Source organism: Amborella trichopoda, chromosome 9, assembly GCF_054954075.1.
Source record: "Amborella trichopoda isolate Santa Cruz 75 chromosome 9, AtrichopodaSantaCruz75HAP2 v2.0, whole genome shotgun sequence".
NCBI classification, from domain to species: Eukaryota; Viridiplantae; Streptophyta; class Magnoliopsida; order Amborellales; family Amborellaceae; genus Amborella; species Amborella trichopoda.
The window spans coordinates 7,463,488-7,485,499 of record NC_142344.1 but is presented as its reverse complement, the minus strand read 5'-3'; the positions used below and the strand labels follow the sequence as shown (position 1 = coordinate 7,485,499).

The 22,012-nt window shown below is 35.1% G+C and overlaps 1 protein-coding gene and 1 non-coding gene across 3 annotated transcripts; both read right to left on the bottom strand.

The window, feature by feature from the left end:
- Positions 1-3,700: 3,700 nt before the first annotated feature.
- Positions 3,701-9,416, bottom strand: LOC18424099 (scopoletin 8-hydroxylase). 2 transcript variants are annotated; one of them, XM_006828693.4, is made up of 3 exons: positions 8,660-9,416; positions 5,616-5,937; positions 3,701-4,730 (listed from the first exon to the last, which is right to left on the bottom strand). In XM_006828693.4, the coding sequence occupies exons 1-3, from the start codon at positions 9,187-9,189 to the stop codon at positions 4,488-4,490; spliced, it is 1,095 nt and encodes a 364-aa protein (XP_006828756.1). In that variant the 5' UTR covers positions 9,190-9,416; the 3' UTR covers positions 3,701-4,487. The 2 variants fall into 2 exon arrangements, with proteins under 2 accessions (XP_006828756.1, XP_088703716.1); XM_088847590.1 differs by lacking the exon at positions 5,616-5,937 and having other exon boundaries at positions 4,314-4,730; positions 8,660-9,411.
- Positions 9,417-13,150: 3,734 nt separating this feature from the next.
- LOC18424098 (scopoletin 8-hydroxylase) lies at positions 13,151-16,483 on the bottom strand. The gene is made up of 3 exons (XR_016040167.1): positions 15,960-16,483; positions 14,873-15,197; positions 13,151-13,408 (listed from the first exon to the last, which is right to left on the bottom strand). It is a non-coding gene; the product is annotated as a scopoletin 8-hydroxylase (transcript).
- Between the last annotated feature and the right edge of the window lie 5,529 nt (positions 16,484-22,012).

The window sequence follows — 22,012 nt, the reverse complement described above, 5'->3', positions numbered from 1 at the left end:
TTATAATATAAAAATCAAAAATGAAATACTCTGAGTTATTCTATCAAGATCAAACAATTGGAGAAGTAACACGTAACATTATGCCTGGATTTATCCTCACCATCCATTTAAGTGGAAGGACTCGAGAATACGAGTCATATATGGCATACTGGTGGCTCCACATGTAAAATTTTCCAAGCGTTTGAAAGTCTCATTTGAACACACCCATGGCGATAAATTCTCTTTGTTCATGTACCTTAGTGCCCCACCTTGGAACCATTGAACCCAGCCAACAACCCAATTTTTGGCTTTATGCTAAATGTGGGAGACCTTTCTCCATCTTGTTGTGATCCTCATTAGGCTTTTGATTTGTCAGTGCATAATGGTCCAATCTGAATATAAAAGTAAAATGTTTATAAAAGCGGATCGGTCGGAACTCATTCGTTGGGCCAAGTCAGCTCAACTGTTGCCAGCAAGATTGGCCGGATCTCAGATTGAGCCTCCCTAAAAATGACCTAGGCAGTGGAAACTCAACCAAAACTGCAAGTATTTTAGACTAGTATGTCACCGGTTTGAGCCAAGCCAAAACTAATTGCATTTAGATTAATGCTTGCATGTCACCGTTTGAGCCAACTCGGGTGATTCAAAATCGGCTCACTAATTTCTAAAACATTGCATTGAGGAAATATGTTACACATACGTTGTGGAGTGGGCATGTTATCTTGGGCACTTACAACATCTACCTCTATGATGGGTGATGAAGGAGAATCTTGCTTGTAGCTCCATGGTACGGTGAATTTTATGTTAGAATTTAAGAGCTCTTTTAAATGAGGTAATAGGAATCCTAAAAAGTTGGATCCCATAAGAAATTTGTACTCATTCAGAAACAAAATAGGTGAAAGTACAAGCCATAATATGAAAAATGAAATATAAAACAACACGTCACAAGAATACAAAGATTTACATGGTTCACCCCAAAAAGGCTACATCCATGAGCATCGCAAGTAGAATTCTACTATAACAATAAAAGTTACATTACAGGTGTTGGAACACAGAGTTACCACTTTAATCCCCAACAAAACCTAGTTGAGCAACCCTTTTAGATTGGCTCTCCTGATTGGCATCACCTACTAATCTCTGATCAGTATTCCATAACTAAACTATTGGTCCAAGAAGAGAACCAAAATTTTCTCTCGCTAAAAGGAGAAACTACCCAAAATCTTCATAGAAACCACTACAGGAGGCGTCATCGCAGTGTTGAGCATTGGGGAGGCCGCATTGTAGCATTAAGCGTTGGAGAGTCATTGCCTCTCGTGCACATGAAGCCTATGCTTCTTTCTCTATAGAGGAAACAACTTTTCCCATATGGTGCACCAAATAAGGCATACATATTATTTTCTTGCTTATTTTATATATAGGTTTGTATAGAGTTAACAACCCCTCAAAATACAAAGGTTCAAGTTAAAAGGGGTTGTGATGGATGTTTTTATCAAAACAATCATCACTTGTTTTTATTAAAAATTTATTTAAATAGGTAATTTTACCATTAAACAAGGGAAAATTTGAAATTTTTACAAAAGTACAATGGCATTTCAGAAGTTAGTGTCCTGAAACTTTATTTGTAGAGTGCCTTTGTCCTTTAGGTAAAATTTCAATTTTACCCCTTATGGAGTTGACAAAAGTATCATTTGTCTTGTAGTAATATTTACAAAATTGGCCCACAAAAGTAACTTTTAAAAAAAAATAGACTACCTAATTAATAAATCAACCCTCCACAACTCTCTCTATCTTGAACGTTTGTAATTTGAAGGGTTGTGAAGTTTAGAGTATACCTTTATTTATATAAGATTAGAAATCCGCATTAAATAGGAAACTTCTTATAGATGCTACATATATCTAGAAAACCAAGAGACATAACCAAGGGTCCTAATCTTTTTAAACTTCTATTTCCTTTAGGAAACTTTTCAATATCAATCACAACTCTACATAATATGAGATTTCTTTATTTTTGGTAATTTTGGTGATATCATATCCAACCATCTCCACATTAATATCAAAATCCCATGCTCACCATGCCAACATCCACTGGAAAACTTTATGAATCTTTATATTTTACAAAATAAATTCCTTCATCACTTTTGCTAGAAAGATTGTGCATGTCATCTTATTTCTCCACCTCTAATAAAACATTTGTATACTTTGCTATGTGCATTTCTTCAACTGAATGCACAAATACTAACCTTGTTTTGAACACGTGCTCTAATACCTTGTTAGAATTTAAGAGCCCTCTTAGATACAAAAATAAGAATTTCAAAAAGTTTGATCCCACTAAGAACTTGTGCTTATCCAGTTATAAACAAAATAGGCGAAAATACGAGCTATATTACAAAAAATAAAGCATAAAAGTACACACGCTACAAGAGCGCAAAAAATTATGTGGTTCACCCTAAAATATGTACTTCCACAAGTATGGAAAGTAGAAATCCATTATATCACGTAATATGGTATTTTCTTATTTTGGGTGATTTTTTATATCATCATATGCAATACTTTAAGGGATGATAGTGGTATCAATAGTATGTTCTTTGTGATGACAAATTTGCATGAGGAACTACGTACACTGATTCTTATCGGTAAAGAGCAATTATTGTCTCGTGAAAGCGAAGTTTTTGTACTTGAGACAAGAAAATTAGTGGTCATTTGTATTCCAAAAAGCAAGTTTGTGAAACCTTCAATCTTTTTCCCTCGCTTTAGCCACCAAATTCACATTCTCATAGGCATCTTTGTGTGTATGTGAGAGAGAGAAGAAGAAGCAATGTTACAAACTGAAAAACATCATGAATGCAGGGTACAGTTTGTATAAGGCACGCAACTCAAACAACCAAAGTAATGTGCCCCTACAAATCATCTAAAAAAATGGAATTTTGGTGCAGGAAACTCTTATGATGATCTGAAAATATGTTTTTTTACCCCTAATTATGGAATTTAAATATTCAAAAGTGATGTTGTATACATCCTCATAATTATGGCTAAAGAAACTCCCAAGAACCTTTAACCCCTAAAATGTATTGATTTAGTGATCCCTAGTACACCATAAATATCGTTTAGATCCTAAATATATCAAAAAAATCCCCAATAACCTAGTTTAGTAAGACAATATCTGGAAATGGCAGGTTTCAAACTTAAAAGGATAGAGGATTTGAAGTTTACCGACCCATGTGATATGGCAAGATCTAACAGAGATTGAAACTGAAACCTGAATCTTGACCAAGAAATAGAGATTGAAACTAAAAACCGTAGGATCTATGTTCTCTACAATTTTAGAAGCTATTAATCCTCCGCAATAAATCACCTTTCAAGGAAAGCCCTAGGTAGCCCTTTCAAGCTCAAAATAATATCTGGTTCAAGCAAACACTAAGGGTTAAGGAGAAGAATGCTTCGCCATCTAAGTCTAATCCAGGTTCCAATTCCTGGTTCTAGGTTAGTGAGCCGGCTTGAATTTTTCCTTCCTCTTTTGATGTCTACACTTTAATTTTCTAAAGTTCTCTTTAAAAGTTATGTTTTGATTTCTTTACCCCATTTGAAAAACTTTTATCTGGTTTTACGTGGACTTTAAGCCAGTACAGCCGCTAAATGCAAATTGAGGTGGAGTAGATCTCATGTCATCTCGCCTCAGATTTTCATGTGTAAATGGATGCGGATCAAGCAAATCTATAAATACTTGAAAACATTGAAAATTGATAATTCATATGTTGTGTTACAAGATGCACCATTTTAAAACTAAAAATCTTTTTTGTTTTCATATTTATACATCTCGAGATCAAGATGATCAATCGGAGGGTTTTTCAGCATCCAAACAATCTTTCCGTTATGAGGTGGCCTCACTTTTATAATATGAAGTTGACATCATTGAACTTTTTCCTTCTAGAAATTCTCACCTGATATTCTCATCTAGAAAGCCTCATCTGAAATTCTCATCTAGAAAGCACTTTCAGCCTTAGAAATCCTCATGATTGCTCTATAATTGATTTCCAACACCAACAATAAAATTTGAAACTAAAAAAATGCCAGAACTGAACTAAAAACAAGTTTTTTTTGGCCAAAATGGATGGTCTAGATGATTTGTTGCAATATACAATATTTTTAGAATTTAAATTTCTATTTTTTTTCGCACATCGATAATGTTTATATTGAGATGATCAACTTGAAGGTTTTTCAACACTTGAGTTGTAATTTTTTATAAATTATGAGGTGAGGCTTTATTTATTTTGATGGGGTTGCAGCCCTATCAAACTATTTTCCTTAAAAAAAACTCAAATAGTGTATAATATATATTTGGTAATGAAATTTGATAATTCATTATTTATTGGGTGCAACTTCTTCAAGAGCGAAATGACTGAAATGCCCTCACTCTCCAACAAAATAGTTTGCCATTTCTCATGCCACAGATTTGCTCCCTCTCCATTTTATTTGACTGCATTCTTCCTGTTTTAAGCTAAATCCATCTCCTAAAACCTGGCAAAATCTAGAGGAGTTTGCTTCCCCTTATGAGGGGTTGAAAAGAAATGTTCCATTAACTCCCCAAAGAGAAGATCCTTGTAAATGGGTTTCCCATCTTTTTGTAGGAGTCCCGGTAATGGTCCAATCTTAGTGTGAGGCCGAGGGCCTACGAATATAGGAATCGAGATGCGATTGGTGTTGCTAGCTCTTGCCATGTGCTCCACACTCTTGTATTCTCCATTGCTCAGTATCTGCAAAATCAATGGTTTACTATTATTTGCCTTGAAAGCCTGTAATGTTTTATGATTTTTAATTATTTTTTAATTTTTTTTACCTATTTTTAACGTAATCCTTTTTTTTAAATTTTTGTCCTTCGGCCGAGTAACTCGCCTTAGCCTTTGCGTTGCTACCTTTGCCGAGGTGATTTCCATGACATTGGTTTGGACAGCAACAATAGGGATATTCTTGGTTCATCTATTGTAAAATAAGGGGTAAATAGCCTTTGGATGGGGTTTCTATGAGTCAGCTGAATATTTAATATATACACGTGCTTTGTTTGTTTTTTTTGCACCGTTCATATTTGATCTGACCCGTGAGTTTTAGACAATGTTCATAAAGATGGATGTTGAAGAGTCAACGGGTGCAAGAGCCCACTGACTCATAGAACACTTTTCCCTAGCTTTTTATGGTAAAGTGTTTGGTGCGTCGGTCAACCCACCTGTAGATGTACGCCCCCTTCAAAATCCATCTTATAGATGAATTTTGGATCCAACATTTTGGCATTTGTTAGTCCGAGCTATAGTCGTGATTGGTAATATAGAACATTGTCCTCTAGGAAAAATAAAATTCTATCGTTGAATAACTGTTTTCCACCATCCATTTTGACGTATAATAGAAGCACCCCCTTTTGCCTTTCATCTCTAAGATGAACGACGGATATATGATGAAAGAGGAGACGCATATGTTTTCATGAGTCGGCTGACTAACTAGACCATGTCCTTTTTTTTTTTTTTTTCCTTCAAAAGTTGGCACAAACAATGTATTTTACTTGTTGTTTCCTCTTGTTTACTAGGCAAATATCCTTAACCTTCCATGTTTCACGTCCCATACAACATACCCATGCATTGTGGACATACCTCTAGTGTAGCACCAACGTTCACTATGAGAGCACCAGGCATGGGGGCTATCTCCACCCACTCATCCTCTATCTTGGCTTGGAGACCTCCAACGTCATCCTGCACTAGAAGTGTAATGACACCGAGGTCTGAATGTGGACCCACCCCGACCGTGAGTTCAGGGTTCGGACAGACCGGATAGTAGTTCAAGTTCACTGCCTTGGGTTCTATGTATGCTTTTATGAGCTCATCGTCTACGGTCACACCAATTCCCTTCAAGAGGGATTCAAATATGAAAGAGATAAGGGGCTGTTGCAGTTTTAGGTACTCTAGAAGCACATCCCTGCAAAACTGAAGGTTGGTAAAACACTAGCACTCAACCCCCTCTGATGCAGGGGTACACAAGATGAGAGAGATAATCAATTACTTTTATCAAATTCAAAATGGTAGGGTTTAGGTGTGTATAACCATGCACATATCAGGGCAATATGTTTGAGGCATCAGTACCTAGGGGACCGACGCCCAAGTACCGATGCCTCCGCATTTTACATCCCACCCTCCATTCCCACCATTAATATGTCAAAAAAAAAAAAACACACACACACATTGTATGGAGTTTACCTTCCTGAACTCCATCTTGGAGATGGGATTTAGACCCAAATTTTGCATGTTTATCATTTTGACTATCATGATCATGAATATTGAAAAAACAAAAAACACATGAATTTTGAGATTTAATATGGTCAAATTTGTAATTTTTTTTTTTTTTAGCATTGTTCATTTAATTTATTCAAGGATCGTGAGATTACATGGTTTTTGAGTATCGAAGTTTAGGAATCTAAGCCAGAAATGATTTCACAGTGATTTTTGATGTATTTTGGGCCCTAAACCCCTTGAAAAGCAAAACATATGCTTAACTTGGCCAATACCATGAGATATGTTTCCAATTTAAATTGGTGCACGAGTTATTCCTTTCTATGGAATTAACATATCTGAGTAGCGGAGCACATAACATCCTCTATAACCGGCTTTTTATAATAATAATAGTATAAATTAAAGGGGAAACAAATTTTGAATGGAATAATGAGAATAAAGTACACGACTAATAAGACTATTTTGTTAAGGGATTGTATATGATGAGACTATTTATCTTTGGTATAAAGAGGTCACAACTACTTATAACAATTTAATGCGAAATTGATAGCTTTGGTGCATTACAAAGTTCAAAAAAAAAATTGATAGCTTGGGTATGTAACAAAGTTCAAAAATTTTATTTTGAAGTTTGAGCTTGGTCAATAGAATAAATGTACCGACCCAATTTCACATCTAGATCAAGATTAATTGCGACCACCTTATACCAAAGATAAATGGTCTCATTGTATACTTTTCTTTTTGTTAAAGGACACTCATATTGTGCTCCTTTAGTAATATTGTTCACTTGTACTGCCTTGGTTGGAAGACCTTTTTGGGAGAATTTTTTGAGTCTGTAATTTTGAAAACAACCTAAAAATCGCCTAGATGAAAAACAAAAAAATTGAAATATGAGTTTCTAACAGTTAGATCTCACCATCTAAAAATTAGACGGTCTGTATTCAATCTCGAGACGTTATTTTTTCAAGTGCATGGTGCAATTAGGAATTTTTTTTATCAAGGTTAATCTATGGGTTGAAGAGGTTACATCCCCAAAATTTGGGATCCTAAAAGTAATTCTAGGTAGGATTTTTATCCAAGGGAGTAAATGGACAATATACTCCCACCGGAGTATAATACCTTTTGGGTTTTTTATAAAATATGGATTGGATTGAGCTGGTATTATGTTTTAATGTCCAGAGTCTGCATGGACTTGAAGATATTAATGTGTCAAGTGTGAATAACTGATGTAAGGATTGGACCACGAGACCAATTGTCTTTATTATAAGGAGCTCATAGTTCCTCATAGTTGTCAAATTGAAAGGCTTGAGGTATGTCACAAAGTTCACAATTTCCTTTTAAACTTTGAGTCTAGTCGATAATACTCTTACAACTACCTGATTGACCTAGACCCAACCCGACAAAGATCGACTTGGACCTAATCAAGTCCCAAGTTGGGTCTAGGTCCAACCTTTGACTTGCTAGGATGGGTCTAGGTTAGGCCCAACCTAGACCTAACGTGACCCATTTACATCCCCAGTCAAGAGGCCAAACCCCCTTGATGGTAAGTGAAGCCAAGAAAAGTATAGACATAAAATTTCAAAATGCAAGCCTTATGCTCTAGTGACCTTGGTTACAAAAAACGAACCATACTTCCATATCTAACTGGATAGATTGTCAACCATTGTTTAGTTGGTATAGTCTAAAAAAAATCGGATTTGGTTGAGAACCAACTAAAATCAATATTTGACTGTTGGGGCCTATCGGTTTTGACCATCAAAACAAAGTCGGTCAACTTTTTTACAACACATTTCATATTTTAAAACTGTTATTTTTATTCCAACTTTTTTAATCATATCTAACTGTTTCGAACGATGGTAAGATGGATTTGATTAGACCCAACTCCTCATCAGTTTTGTAACTTACATTGCCACTGGTTACTGACCCTTTGCTTCAATTTCAATCTTAAAAGAGGCAACGGGAACAAACACTCACTCCCCTGTGTGAATTTAGAGTGACTTACATAAGGACTTTAAAATTTTAGGCCACTATGTGAATTTAGAGTGATTTAAATATAGACTTTAAAATTTTAGGTAAACTACGAAATGCTCCACTTATGTGGAGAAATTACGAAAAAGGTTGGTCAACCCGTTTTTTTATTTTTTTAAAAAAATTACCCCTGGTCAACTTGAATATTGATTTTTTAAAAATGTTTTTACTTTTTTTGTTAGTAGGGCAGTGCTTTAAAGATTGGGACATTGCCCTACTAACGAAAATACTAAAAAATCAAAATTCGAGTTGATCGAGAGGGAAAAAATGTGGGTTGACCAACTTCCTTTGTAATTTTTGCCTATAAACGGAGTATTTTGTATTTTACCTAAAATTTTAGAGTCTGTACGTAAATCACTCGAATTGAAGAGATCAAAGCTTTTTACCTGTATTCTGGAGGCCAAAATGCACGGGCCTCGTCCTCCCCAAAGAAAAACATTATGATATAATCTTTCCATTCCAAACATTTCTCAGATTCAGGAGTAAAGCTTGTGCCTAAGAACACATTCTTGCAAGGTGAGACCCCTTTCAAATAACAAGCCTTTTTCTCAGGTGGCAATTCAAAGAACTCAGAAGTTGAATCCATTAAGCGTTTGACAAGGTCTTGGGGCACACCATAGTTGATCACATGAAAGAAACCAAATTTCTTTGTCGCCTCACAAATTTCTTGGGCAATTGAGTTCTTGATTGAGGCATCACTGAGACCAGAGAGATCGATTATAGGCAAGGTTATGGTGCTTGAGATCCTCTTGAAGTCGGCGAGCTTTTCAGGCGGGTGGATGTATCGGTTAGGGATGTGGCTTATACCGGCATCGACCAATCCCTTCACTCCGTGCCCCGTCCTGACAACAAATTCAAAGAGTTGATCTTCGTCGGAAGCAATGTGGGCTATGGAGTTGTCGGGAGAGGCCGCCATGACAGAAGCTATGACAGAAGCTGTGTGAGAGAGAGAGAGAGAGAGATGAGGAAGGATAGAGAGGGAGAGTTATTTAGCTTTTTAATATCCAGCATGCTGACAGAGTAGATAAAGATGAAGCATCTAAAATGGGTAGTTTTACTATGCGTGCTTCTTTTTTTTTTATTTAGCTGTTGATATCGAGCATGCTGAGTAGATAAAGATGAAGCACGTATAATGGTCGTGTCAATTCTGTATTTAACATAATATTTAAATAGTTTTTGTATTTTTGAGTCGGGTCTAGGTCGGGTCTTAGCTTTCCATTTGTTAATTGGACCTCATAATATATAATATATGATCGCAAAAGGTCATACTAATATCATGGCTATGAGGCCATCGTTGTCACATCAATGGGCTTGACGGCGATGGAAGTGTGAATATAACAAAAAGTTACTAACTCGCAGTAACATCCAGGGGGAATAGCGGGTCGCTGATCTGGATTGCCCATCCAGATTTATGACCTGGACCTAACCCAATTATTTTAAAATATTATATAGTATTTTTATATATAAAATATATAAAAGTTAATATTGTAATATATACATACTCTTTATATTCTTTTAACATTCTTTTTATAGCCTTACCCACCCCTTATTATCTTCTTTCTTTCTTATTTGCAAATCTTCTTATTTGTCTTAAATGAGAAGATTGATTAATTATGGCTCAAATCGTCTTATTAGCTATTTACATATTTTTGGTAATATTTAGTAACTTTTGGGTACATATTTTTAGGTAATTTTTTAATGTTTATTTAAATTTTTTTTTTTTTTATGTATAATTTGTCAGATCTAGGTCCGGGTCAGGGTACAGGTCCTTCCAATAAATTCTAGGTTGGAGTCCAAATATTCTGGACCCGGTCGAATCTAGGTCTAGGCCTGAGTCCCATGTATGAGTGTCAGGTCCAGGTCGTGATCCAGGTGAACTCAGACCCTAGTCGACCCCTTCCCACCCCTACCTAGAGTGCAAAAACTCATATGTCATATCCTTAGTCGATTGGCACATGCCTAGAACCATAAATATGCTTCTCCAAAATGCAAAAAAGCTGTAGTCAATAGTTACTCAGCCCATCTCCAATGTCCACCTCTACAACAGTTGATGGAGAAGAACCCTTCATGGCCCCATGTTGCTTGAAGATGGACTGAGGTAAGATTAACACTAACAAGTTGGAGACGAGGAGCAATGATTCTACACACATTATTGAATAAGGTGGTAATTTTAATTGTAAAATAAAATTGTGGTGATCTATATTTTTCATTTTAGTTACATAATTTAGATCCAGTATGTATCTTAATATAAAAAATGACACACTTGTAAAGACAATGTCAAAGGTACACCATCTACTTAAATGATTGTATGCTATAAAATCATCCACTTTTGGTATAAGGAGGTCACAATCAATTTTAAATTTTAGATGTGAAACCATTGACGTGTGTCACTATGTTCAAGAAATCTTACTTTGAACTTTACGCCTAGTCAATAACACATCCCAAACCACTCGATTTCATATTTAACAGTCAATAATGATTGTGCCCCTCCTTGTATCTAAAGTAAATAATTTTATTTATTGGGTGATGGTGGTCATTAAAGGCCTTATGAGTGCTTGTAAAATGAAATGATATAGTGGAGCATGAACTTAGTAGGATTGTGGTCCCTCGGGGATCATACTAAGCATGATGTTTGTAGATATCAGACTGTGCTTGATGGTCTAGGCCAGTCGGTTAGGAAAAACCCATGTTACTTGGGCATAGAGTATAAACCGATAAGAGTTCTAATGGGTCAACCTTTGATGAGGTCGGAGTATACCTGGATGAGTGAGCTGAGGAATTGTATGACTCTTGAGTGTGATGGTGGCCTTCAGAGATAAGGGTCAAAGCCTCATCCATGTACCATCACACGGCATGCATATTGATAGATCGTTTCAAAAAAGCAAACCACCTTTCATGGTGAAGCGTATGCATATGTGAAAGATACCCTTATGCGCGCATAAAAGCTATGGTTGCATCACGTCTAAGTGACATTGACCCGTCTCTAGGGGAGAACCTAAAATTCACAGACTATGATTGTGACATCTTAGCTCATCAGCCAGTGTTTGCTGACCCACTAATGAGTCCTTGCATGAACTGTGGGTCATGAAAAACATTGGGTCGTTTGATAAAGCAAGTGTGGTCCATATTCCACAATTGAAGGTAGAGTGCCCCATTGTTTGATTGATTTAATTCCTATACCATATGAATCATTTTTCCATCTTAAAAATTTAATTATATTTAATTTATGATATATACGATTTTAGAATTATTATTTGAATTTTTCTAGATCTCTGGATATTTTATTTATCAAATTAAGATTTATAAAATCAGAGATATTGATTTTTCAATGATTTAAATATTCAAATAAATTTTAAAATTATTTTATTGAGTTTTAAAAATATTTAAAATTACATGGGAGCCCATCGTACACATGGGCCCATCATGGCCTAGATGGTGGGGCCCATGAGATCCTCTCATGGGTGGCACGCCCCACCCATTTTAAAGCTTTCTACTTTTGTGATAAGTGACTTTGGCTTGTAGGCCAAGTTGCTATATGTTTTGGAAAGGTATTAGCTTGAAGAAGCTTTGAATGACTTTTTGAAAAGCATGAGAAGGCTTGTGCATTATTATGATATGCACAATATTATATTTAGAATTATTTTGTTTAATTTCTACTGATGGGAAAATAGTTTAAGAAATGGGGATAAAGGTTCTAGCACTTTCATGATAGCCCATCTATGGAATAGATGGCTTAAATCTCTCACCCCACAAGTTACCTAAGATCAATGGTTCATATTCAGTCTCACAAGAAGAGGCAAGCCAAAAAAAACCCTAATCTTATTCAAAACCTATAAAAAAAAAATTGTCTCTACTCAAAATCTATACACCTTATCTTTCTATTTCTCTCATGGAAGCCCAAAGGGGAGCACGCCCTACTCTCTCATCTTTGAGATCTCTCTCTCCCATACATTATGAAAAGGGGCTAAGGGTTTAGGCTATAAAGTTCTTCTCTATCCCATCTCTCAACTATGGATTTATGACTAAAGATTTTATGGTATAGCAAAAAAAGAAAATCCATCTCTCTCAAACTAGGTTGTTAAGGGAATTTATCTAGGGTTTGAGTTTGTGATCAAAGGGGTCCATGTTCCATTGGTGTGGCTTGTCTTAAACTTGCTTTCCTAGTTGAGATTGAAGGTTGATCATTGATCCTGCACCATCGGATAGTGGTGACTCGGTGTGGGGTGTAACAAGCCTGGTTGAGTTAATCTCCGATACTCTCTTTTTGTTTTCGGTATTCTCTTTTTGTTTCTTGTCATATTTAATTATATTGTCTTTATATTCTCAAGAATAAAAATTGTAGATATTTTCTTTGTTTAAAGAAAATTGGTTTAATGGCATCAAGGTTTTTAAGATCTTCGATTTGTTAGTTTTATTTTTTTTTTGAAGCAAGAGTTATTGTAATAAGAGTATTGATAAGTGATATTTGCCAAAAGAAAAGAAAAAAAAGAGTGAAAAAAAAAATAAAAAATAAAAAAAATAAAATATATATATATATATATTTCCTTACAAGATTGCATTAGTATTTCTTTCATTATTATTATATACATGTCCCTAATTTAAATAAAAATGTAGATTCCCTCCAACTTCTACGAAACAAAGTTACCACCTTATATAAACTTTTATGAACCATTTTTTATAATTTTAATTGCATAGGATCAATTTCTTAGGGAATTTGGCAGAAATTACTAACATAAATTATATAACATAAAGCATTTAATTTTCACCTCAGTTCAACGCACTGAATGCATGTTTCACGCTGTTCATAATCCAGATCTTTGATAAATTACTCTAGAAGCTGAAAAACGAAAATTTGTTTTCTCAAAATTTTGAAAGAATTATTCTTGGTCTAACATCGATCTGGCAAAATCCAGGGTTTTCTTTCCGTCGTGAGCTGCAGAAAAGAAGTTGTTCATGTACTCCCCGAAGTCAAGGTCTCTGTAAATGGCTCCTCCATCTTTTTCAGCAAGCCCCTGCAATGGTCCAATCCTGGTTTCAGGTCGAGGTGACACGAATATAGGAATCGAGATTCGATCTCTGGTGTTGCTAACCCTTGCCATATGCTCCACACTCTTGTATCTTCCATTGCTCAGTATCTGCAGAGACAATTAAGTAATTGCAGATTGTGATTTTAAGTTGGTGCTCTTTGCATGCTAATCTACCATTTCTTGGAAATGAATATGGGGCACTGAGTCCATTCTCAATGTTTTCAAACTCGGCTTTGGCCTCGGACTTGGCCCTGGCGTGAGCTGACTTACTCAGCCAAATCTGTACGGTTAGTATAGAGCAAAGGCTCTAAATAATCAAATTAGAGCCCACCTTCAAATAGTGTCGAGAATTGTGGTCTCAATACTGGAAATCATTGTGATAGCCTTACAATATATTTTTTTTTTAATTATAAAATTTAAAGCTTCAAAATTAGTGTAGATCGAGCAGATCTATAAAAATATGAAAATCTTGAAAACTGACAGTCCAAAAATGTGTTCCAAGATGCACTATTTTCAAAACTTGAAATTCATTTTTTTTCTATTCCCATGCATCTTGATGTCGTGATGATCAATTTGAGGATATTTGAGCATCAAAATGACCTCTTCTAGTAAATTTTTTGAGGTGGGCTCTAATTTTATTGTTTAAAGGCTCAGCTCTATATAAACTTTTTCATATAAAGAAAGGATTATTGTTTAATAGTATAAACTGATTGTGTGGGGGACTAGATTATCCTGCACCTCCTGCCTTGCTTTTGTGCTATTTAGGATAATAACGTAGACAACCACCACCTAAGCATGACTCCAGTGGATATGTGGGTATATTAGTCTTGTGCAAAATTAGGAAAAGAGACCGGGGTTAGCACTTAAATGATTTGCAACGCTGCATCCTAGGCTCAATACCTATAAAGGATAGTAGCCCTCTCCCCACTGACTCACCAATAAAATTACTTGTCTAAAAGTCTCTAGAAAGTAAAAGAAAAATTTGAAAGGCATTGGTGGTTGGGAGGGCGGATGCCTCAGCATAATGTCCCACCCTCCATTCGCACAGTTAACATATCAATAATAAAAAAATGAAAAAAATACACTTAATTTTTAAATAACCACATCATTTATATGCTTGTTACGTTCATATTTCCTTTTCATGTCACTAACAATAAATAATCATTGGAGAGAATAACCAGTGTTTTTAAGAAAAGGAAATGAGTGCCAATTTGTGTTTTAAAAAAGGAAATGAGTGCCAACTCGGACACTCAGCAATCCTAGCCGGATCATTGATTCTAGAGTCCGCTCGTCATTCCTAAGTCGGCTCAATGATTCCTATACTCGGGAACCAACCTTGAAAAACAATATTACGAAAAAAATTGGAAAAAATCACCCTGGGAATCGAGAATAGCTAGAATCCCAACATTGAATGATCACCCTATTTGGGGCCATTTGAAACCAAGGTGATTCCAAGTCAGCTCGCTGATTTTTGAAACACTGAAAAAAACTAATGTGATTCAGGCAAGACCAAAACTATCTTGGCCATCCATGTTTCACGTGACATTCAAAATCAATTCATTATGCACATACCTCCAGTGTGTCCCCTACGTTCACTATCAGAGCCCCGGGAGTGGGGACTATCTCCACCCACCCCTCATCTTCTACCTTCAAATGGAGACCTCCAATGTCATCTTGCAGCAAAAATGTAAGGGCCGCGAGGTCCGAATGCGGGCCCACTCCAACTGTGAGTTCGGGGTTTGGACACACAGGATAGTAATTCATGTTAACTGCCTGGGACTCCATGTATGATTTTATGGCCTCATCATCGATGGGCACTCCAAGCCCTTTTAGGAGAGAATTCATAATGAAATAGATCAGTGGTTCTTGCATTTTCAAGTACTCTTGAGCCACATCTCTGTAAAAAGGGATAAAAATGGGTGTTAATAAGGAAATTATTGTTCTTATTATTATCATCATCATCATCAGTATCATCATCATCATTGTTGTTGTCGTCATCATTATATAGGGTCGTTTATCTCAAATACAAAAAGGTCATAGTTAAAACTATCCCTCAAGTATGAAATTGGGTGGCCATGGGAATCTCACAGTGGTCGACAAAGTTATTTTGGACTTTGAGCACAGATAATAACATAGCCTAACCACCCAATTTCACATTTAAGGGTTAAGAGTGACAGTGACTTTTTCTCTAAAGATGACCGGTCTTCTTGTAGACTTTTCCTGTTTTTGTTGCCGTCATTATTGTTGTTATTGTTATTGTTATCATCGTTATCGTTATCCTTGTTCTTGTTGTCGTTATTAACAGTATTATTGTTTTTGGTGGTGGTAGTATAAGATGTCCCAAACTAAGTCCATAAAGAGACACAAGGTAAAATATACCAGTGAAATAGTATAAAGACATTTTGGTAATAAGGCTGGGTATGAAATCTAATATATTGAAGTTTGTCGCAACATTCAAAAAAATTTATTTTGAATTTTGTGCCTAATAAAGGACACATCTCAAATCACCTAATTTCAAATCCAACGGTCAATAATAATTGTGACTTTTTTGTATCAAAAGTAAATAGTCTCATCATATACATTTCCTAATTTTAAAATAAACAACAAAAGAAAAAAGTTTCGAATTATACAAAACCAGAGGCCAAACACCCTCCTTTACCTGCACTCTTGTGGCCAAAATGCACGCTCCTCTTCCTTCCCAAACATGCTGAGATAATCTTTCCATTCAAACCATTTCTCAGCTTGAGGAGCAAAGCTTGTGCCATAATAAACATTCTCAAAAGGTGAAACCTCCTTCAAATAATAAGCCTTCTTTTCGGCCGGCAATCTAAAGAACTCGCGTGTTGAATTCATTAGGCGATCGAGGAGCTCGAGGGGCATGCCATAGTTGATCACTTGAAAGAAACCAAACTTCTTTGTTGCCTCACAGATTTCTCGAGCAATTGTGCTCTTGATTGAGCCATCACAGAGACCAGAGAGATCAAAAAGGGGCAAGGTTGGAAAGTTTGAGACCTTTTTCAGGTCGGCAAGCTTATAAGGAGGGTGGATGTATCGACAGGGAATATGGCTTATGCCCGAGTCGACTAATCCCTTTACTCCATGTCCCTTTTTGACGACAAAGTCGAAAAGCTCATCCTCATCCAGTTCGAACAGGGCTAAGGAATTCTCAGAGGAGGCCACCATGTTTGAGCTGAGAAAGAGAGAGAGATAGAGAGAGAGAGAGAGTGAGGAATAGGCACTTACAAAGAGGCACTTAGAGGGAAAAGAATAGAAGAAAATCTCTAAAAGTAGAGAATAGTGGTCTTAAAACTATTTTAAGGTGTGTTATGGATTGCAAAGACTTAAATAGTGAAACAGGAGATAAACACAGATAAAAATAGAGATAAAACATCATCTTCTTCTTTCTTTTAGGAAGATAAACATTATGGTCCCTCAATTTTGACTGAAATAGATAGCTTTTAACATTGTGGCAGCTATGCGGCATGCCCTTGCATCCAAAATATAGAAATGTAGTGTAAATCTGGTTAGAAGCATCCACATCTTTGGATTCTTGGATGGTGACATGGAGAAGAGAGACCTCTTAGCATAGTTATCAAGACTGGACCGGATGAACTGCCTGAATGGTGCCTCGACCGCTCTAGTTTAAAGTGAAAATTGTATTATGCCAAAAATCACTCAAAACCAACATTTGATCAGTTTTAAAGGGTTGGGCCTGCACTTTTTGTTAACTATTTCATATCTTTAAATTATTCTACTGATATTTTTATTTTTTTTTAATTCTAGTCAAACAGATTCAACTAACAATCAGTCTAGTTTGACCATTCCTTCAGCTGATCCTGATAACACTTCCTCTAGAGAGATTATTTCTTTCTTTTTCTCTTTAGACCATGCTGCATCTTGATTCAAATAGGTTGAATTGTTGAATTTATGTGGCCATGTTTCCCGTTTGATTGAAAAAGTTAACCAATATCGTCTCATCACAAATTTTCTCATCTCTCTTCTTTTCCTTCTAAATTTGTTTTAGCTAATAACATTAGTTTATAAAATTTTATTATAAAGAGACATAAAAGTTTAAACTAGTATTTTAAAATTCACTGATTTGGATTGGAAATCAGTCGGGATCAAATTGGTTCCCCTTCTTTCATAACTTTTTTTTTTTTTTTTTAAGCTTGTCTAATCTTTTCTTTCTTAAGTTCCCCCCTAAATCCCCTCCATAGAACTCTCTTTTAATTTTTATTTCTAAAATTTTTAACATTCTCCAAATTTTTGATTTGGACCTCTGGATCAGCAATCCAACGATTTGCGATGGATCAGTGGGGTGGAAGATACACCTTACCGATCTGGATTTTGAAACATTGATTTAAACCCTATCCCATCATCAGACTAGGTTTAGAAAAATGTTTAACTACAATTAAATAAGCATAAAAGCAAAAAAAAGCTAGTTGGAGATAAGAAGCAAACCTTATGCACTTGTAACGTAGTATGCAATCACCTCTATTTGGATAGCCTCTTTCACTAACAACTACCAACTACGTAATTTTATAAGGGTTTTGATGATGTGGGCATATTTTTGCATAGGATCAATTATATTATACTAACGTAAAACTTTGTCACAGCTTATTATGAATCTTGAATATATTTGAAAAACATCATTCATGTAGTCGACTTCAAATAATTAAGATAAGACTTGGATATGATAATATTCGAAAAAAACTAAAAAATACGTCTTCTTTTTTTCTTTTCTTTTTGCAGTAGAGGACTCATATACTTTGAGTAGTCCCATCTTAAACAGATGGTTGAGATGTTTCAATGAGATTTATTTCTAGTATTTGTCGCATGAATCGGATTAAGCTGAAATTTCAAGCATCGGTTTATCAAAATAGGTGCATACTTTCTGCGTACGTCTGCATTGATTGAATGTTACTTTGTTAATGTGATTATATCTTACAAGTGTATATGTGAGAAAGGGAAAAGTAGAGGATCAAATCATAATGGGTGAGGTTTGTGTAAGGTGTCAACTTTATACTGTTGAAGTAAAGTGCACTTCAAAACTATGCCAAAAATGCAGTTTTGGTGTTACAAAAGCCTTGCGATGATAGGAAAATCTATTATTGCCCCCACTTATGAAATTTAAAGTCCCAAAAATGGTGACGATCAAGCAAATCTATAAACACTTGAAAATCTTAAACATTGATGGTCTAGATAATATGTTAGAAAATGAACTATTTTTTAAGACTGGAAATCCCCTTTTTTCTCTTTTCTATGAATCTCGAGGTCTAGATGATCGATTTGAGGTTTTTTTTATTATGAGAACAAACTTCTTTAATGGGGTTTTTAGGTGCACCTTACTCGTACATTTTAAGGTGTCAATTGTAAGCTTCTCTAATACACTGAGTCAATTGAATCATTAGAAGCCAATATCTTGTCTCTTGAATTTTGGAGATCAGCTTCTACCAAAGAGTCCATTACACCAGTCAAATATGTTTACCTGCAAATTTTCAATCACCATAGGTTATTAGCAAATTATAAACCCTTTAAGTAAATCTTCATTATAATATCAACATCATCATCATAAGACGTTATTCCTAATTATTTGGGGTTGGTAAATTTTTATTACAATATTTGTGTGAAAATAAATAATGTGAATGTTGACAATGTACCCCGTTTATGTTGTACTTATGCAAATCCTTGTTTTGAGATATTTAGTATATATGGATAGCATTGCAAATTGTATTTTATAAGTTTGTTTACTTTAATACAAAAAGGTCACAATCATCGATGGCTATCTGACGTGAAAATTGGGAGGCTAATGGTGCATAAAAAGTTCAAATAGAAAAACTTGAACTTGAAGCCAGGTTCATGGCGCAGCCCTAGGGGCCCTATTTCACATAACCATTGACTTCCCTCACTTAAATTGCTATGTCTACCACTAAGATGAAGCCTAAGTTAGTATCAAGGGTATCTAGATTTGTGTTTTGTGCGTGTTTCTACTTGTTCAAAGATATTCGTGTAGTACTGTTGCACTTGTGTCTTTTGTTTTGGAAATTTATCAAAATACACCTCACTTTTTAACTATTTAATACTTTTTCTATTATTCAAACACAAGAGCATGTGTATTTTGATGGGCATTTTAAAATTAACTAAGAACATATAGATAAAATGTTGAATAGTTAATACCTTAAAATGTACTTTGACAAATATCTTTTTTTTAAAATTTTTGAATAGTTTAGCAATGAAGGAGTCCACACCCATGATAAAAAAGAAACTCAAGACGTCATATTGTGAGATCCCGCCACCCTAATGACTTTCCCCTTAGACCATTCCTACCTATTTATGTCTTTTGTGTATGGCATTGATTGGAGTTGTTAATGTATGATTTTTGTACAATTTCTATGGAGCAAAATTTTTTTTAGGAAGTTTTTATCGGAGAGATTACTTTTTCTTTGGAAAGTTTGGTTGGGGGATGCTCTCAAGGAAAGTATAATATGGTCACTCAAAAAGTGTGGAAAAACCATGCTCATCTGAGCATATCACCATCCAGTTGAGGAACAGATGGTGATGGAGAAAGAGATCGACTAGAACATGACCAAATTGGGTCCTACACTGCCTTCGTTATGGTCCATCCATTAATTGGCTAGTGATAATCCAAGGGCAAATGTTTATGTAGGGAAATTTATCAAAACACGTATAAGAGATGAACTATTTAACGTTCTATTCATTTGCAATTATTTCGTTCCAAGATCATAATCTTTTATGGGTATTTTGAAATTAAATAAAAAAAATATGGATAAATATTAAATTGTTCATCCCTAATGTATGCAGCAGTTGTGGTTGTACTATACCTTCACTACTTTTTAACAAAATCTACATGCAAATAAGAAATCACATTCTCTCGTAGGGCTAAACTATCAAAATGCCATTGCTTATTCATGGTACATTTTCGGAACAAGGGCAACAAGTACTGAGTGAATGGAAACTTACAAAGTAACCACTCTAACGCTAAACTGGTAGATTTGGTCAACTAACTTATTTTTTGTATTCACCAACTTAGTGAATTTCACAAAAATACAAAACAATCTTTTGCAATTTTTATGAGATTTTTTGTTAATAAAAAAAATATATTATTTCCCTTTTCTTGGAAAGTAAACGTAAATACCTTTTTACATATATTTTTAAGAATGTTCCAAAAATTTTAAAATTTACATTTTGTCTTCTTTTTTACAAATATGTTTTTTCACATATCACCCATTAGTTGTGCCCAAACTGAAGTTGGTTTTTACGAAAATCAATCATATGTATTGGAGTACTGAATATAATATTTAAAAGAATAAGTTTGTTCTATATTCTTAGTACCTTTGATAATGTTCGGTAGTGCAAGTACCAAACAACTTTAAAATTTTATGTTCAGTACTTTAAATATCGAATATTATTGTTTTGGGTAAATTATAAATTTTATGTTCAGCGTACTTTTAAATAGTACCTTTAACAATGTTCGGTAGTGCAAGTTCCCGTTTTTCAATAGTCCAAGATACAAACAATTATATCAAGCTATTTTACAACCTTGTAGTAGGGTAATTACGCCATATCATGAAGTAAAGAAAGATGAAGGAAATCGGGAGGTCTGGAGCACCAAATGGTGGCTTTCTTGAAAATTGTAGCTTTCTTCGTAAGAATATCAGCCGTCATATTAACTTCACGGTAGACATGACATATAAACCATAAAAAATTCTTAAGCCTCAACACACAATTAGCAGCTATTATGTGGAACCCATAGAGGTTTACATTTACCCCAAAAAAAAAAGAATATTATTGTTTTGCAAAAACCAACCTCAGCACAATTTGAAACTCAGAGTACCAAACTAATAGGTATTATGGGATAAGCACGTAAACTATGCTCCCGTAGGAGCATATTATGCATCTACTCCCTCAGCCAAAAGACCTACTCAAAAGGATTTTTTGCTGTCTTAAATTTTGGAACCATCTAAAACTCACTAGGTGATTATTTAAAAAATAATAATTAAATTTTAAGTTTTTTTTGACACTTAGATCCGGCCTTTGGAAAATTGGACGGTCCCTATTCAATATTGAAATATTATATGTTTCTAGTACAAAGAGAGTTGAAATCGAGAATTTGAAATTTTTTCAATGAGGTTATTCTAAGAAGTTACGTCCCCAAAAATTTGAGTTTTAAAATGACATGTATATTGGGTTTTACTTGAGAGAGTAAATAGACAATATACTCCTATAGGAGTATAAAATCTTGAGAAAATTGCTATAGCTCTCTAAAATTTACTTTCTAGACACTCTACCCCCACTTTTAACTTTCCCCACTTCTTTTTCTCAAAAACTATATTTTTTAACTAATACCCCCAACCTAAAAAAATAGAAATAAAGACAAAATTACCCCCCATTTTTAACTTCTATGTTAAAAAGGGCATTTGCATAGGCAGTCCGATTTGCGTAGGCAGTCCGGCATATACATAGGTAGTCCGGCATTTGTGACCATCAATCTGCCGTTTGCCTAGGCAGTCCTGCATTTTGTGGGCGTGGTCTGGCGTTTTGTGTACTGTAATAAAATCACTCCGACGTTTTGATGCAGTTATCCGGCATTGTATGTGCGCAGTCCGATGATATGTTTACTATAATGTGGGTAGTCTGGCGATTTGAAGTAGTGCTCCGGCAATTTACTTACTAGAATGGGGTCAGTCCGGC

Excerpts from the sequence above, each read along its gene's own strand:
- LOC18424099 (XM_006828693.4), bottom strand. The coding sequence starts at position 9,189 with ATGGCGGCCTCTCCCGACAACTCCATAGCCCACATTGCTTCCGACGAA. Across the intron at positions 5,938-8,659 it reads TTTTGGCCTCCAGAATACAG|GGATGTGCTTCTAGAGTACC; the intron begins GTAAAAAGCTTT and ends TCAGTTTTGCAG. Across the intron at positions 4,731-5,615 it reads ACGTTGGTGCTACACTAGAG|ATACTGAGCAATGGAGAATA; the intron begins GTATGTCCACAA and ends TTGATTTTGCAG.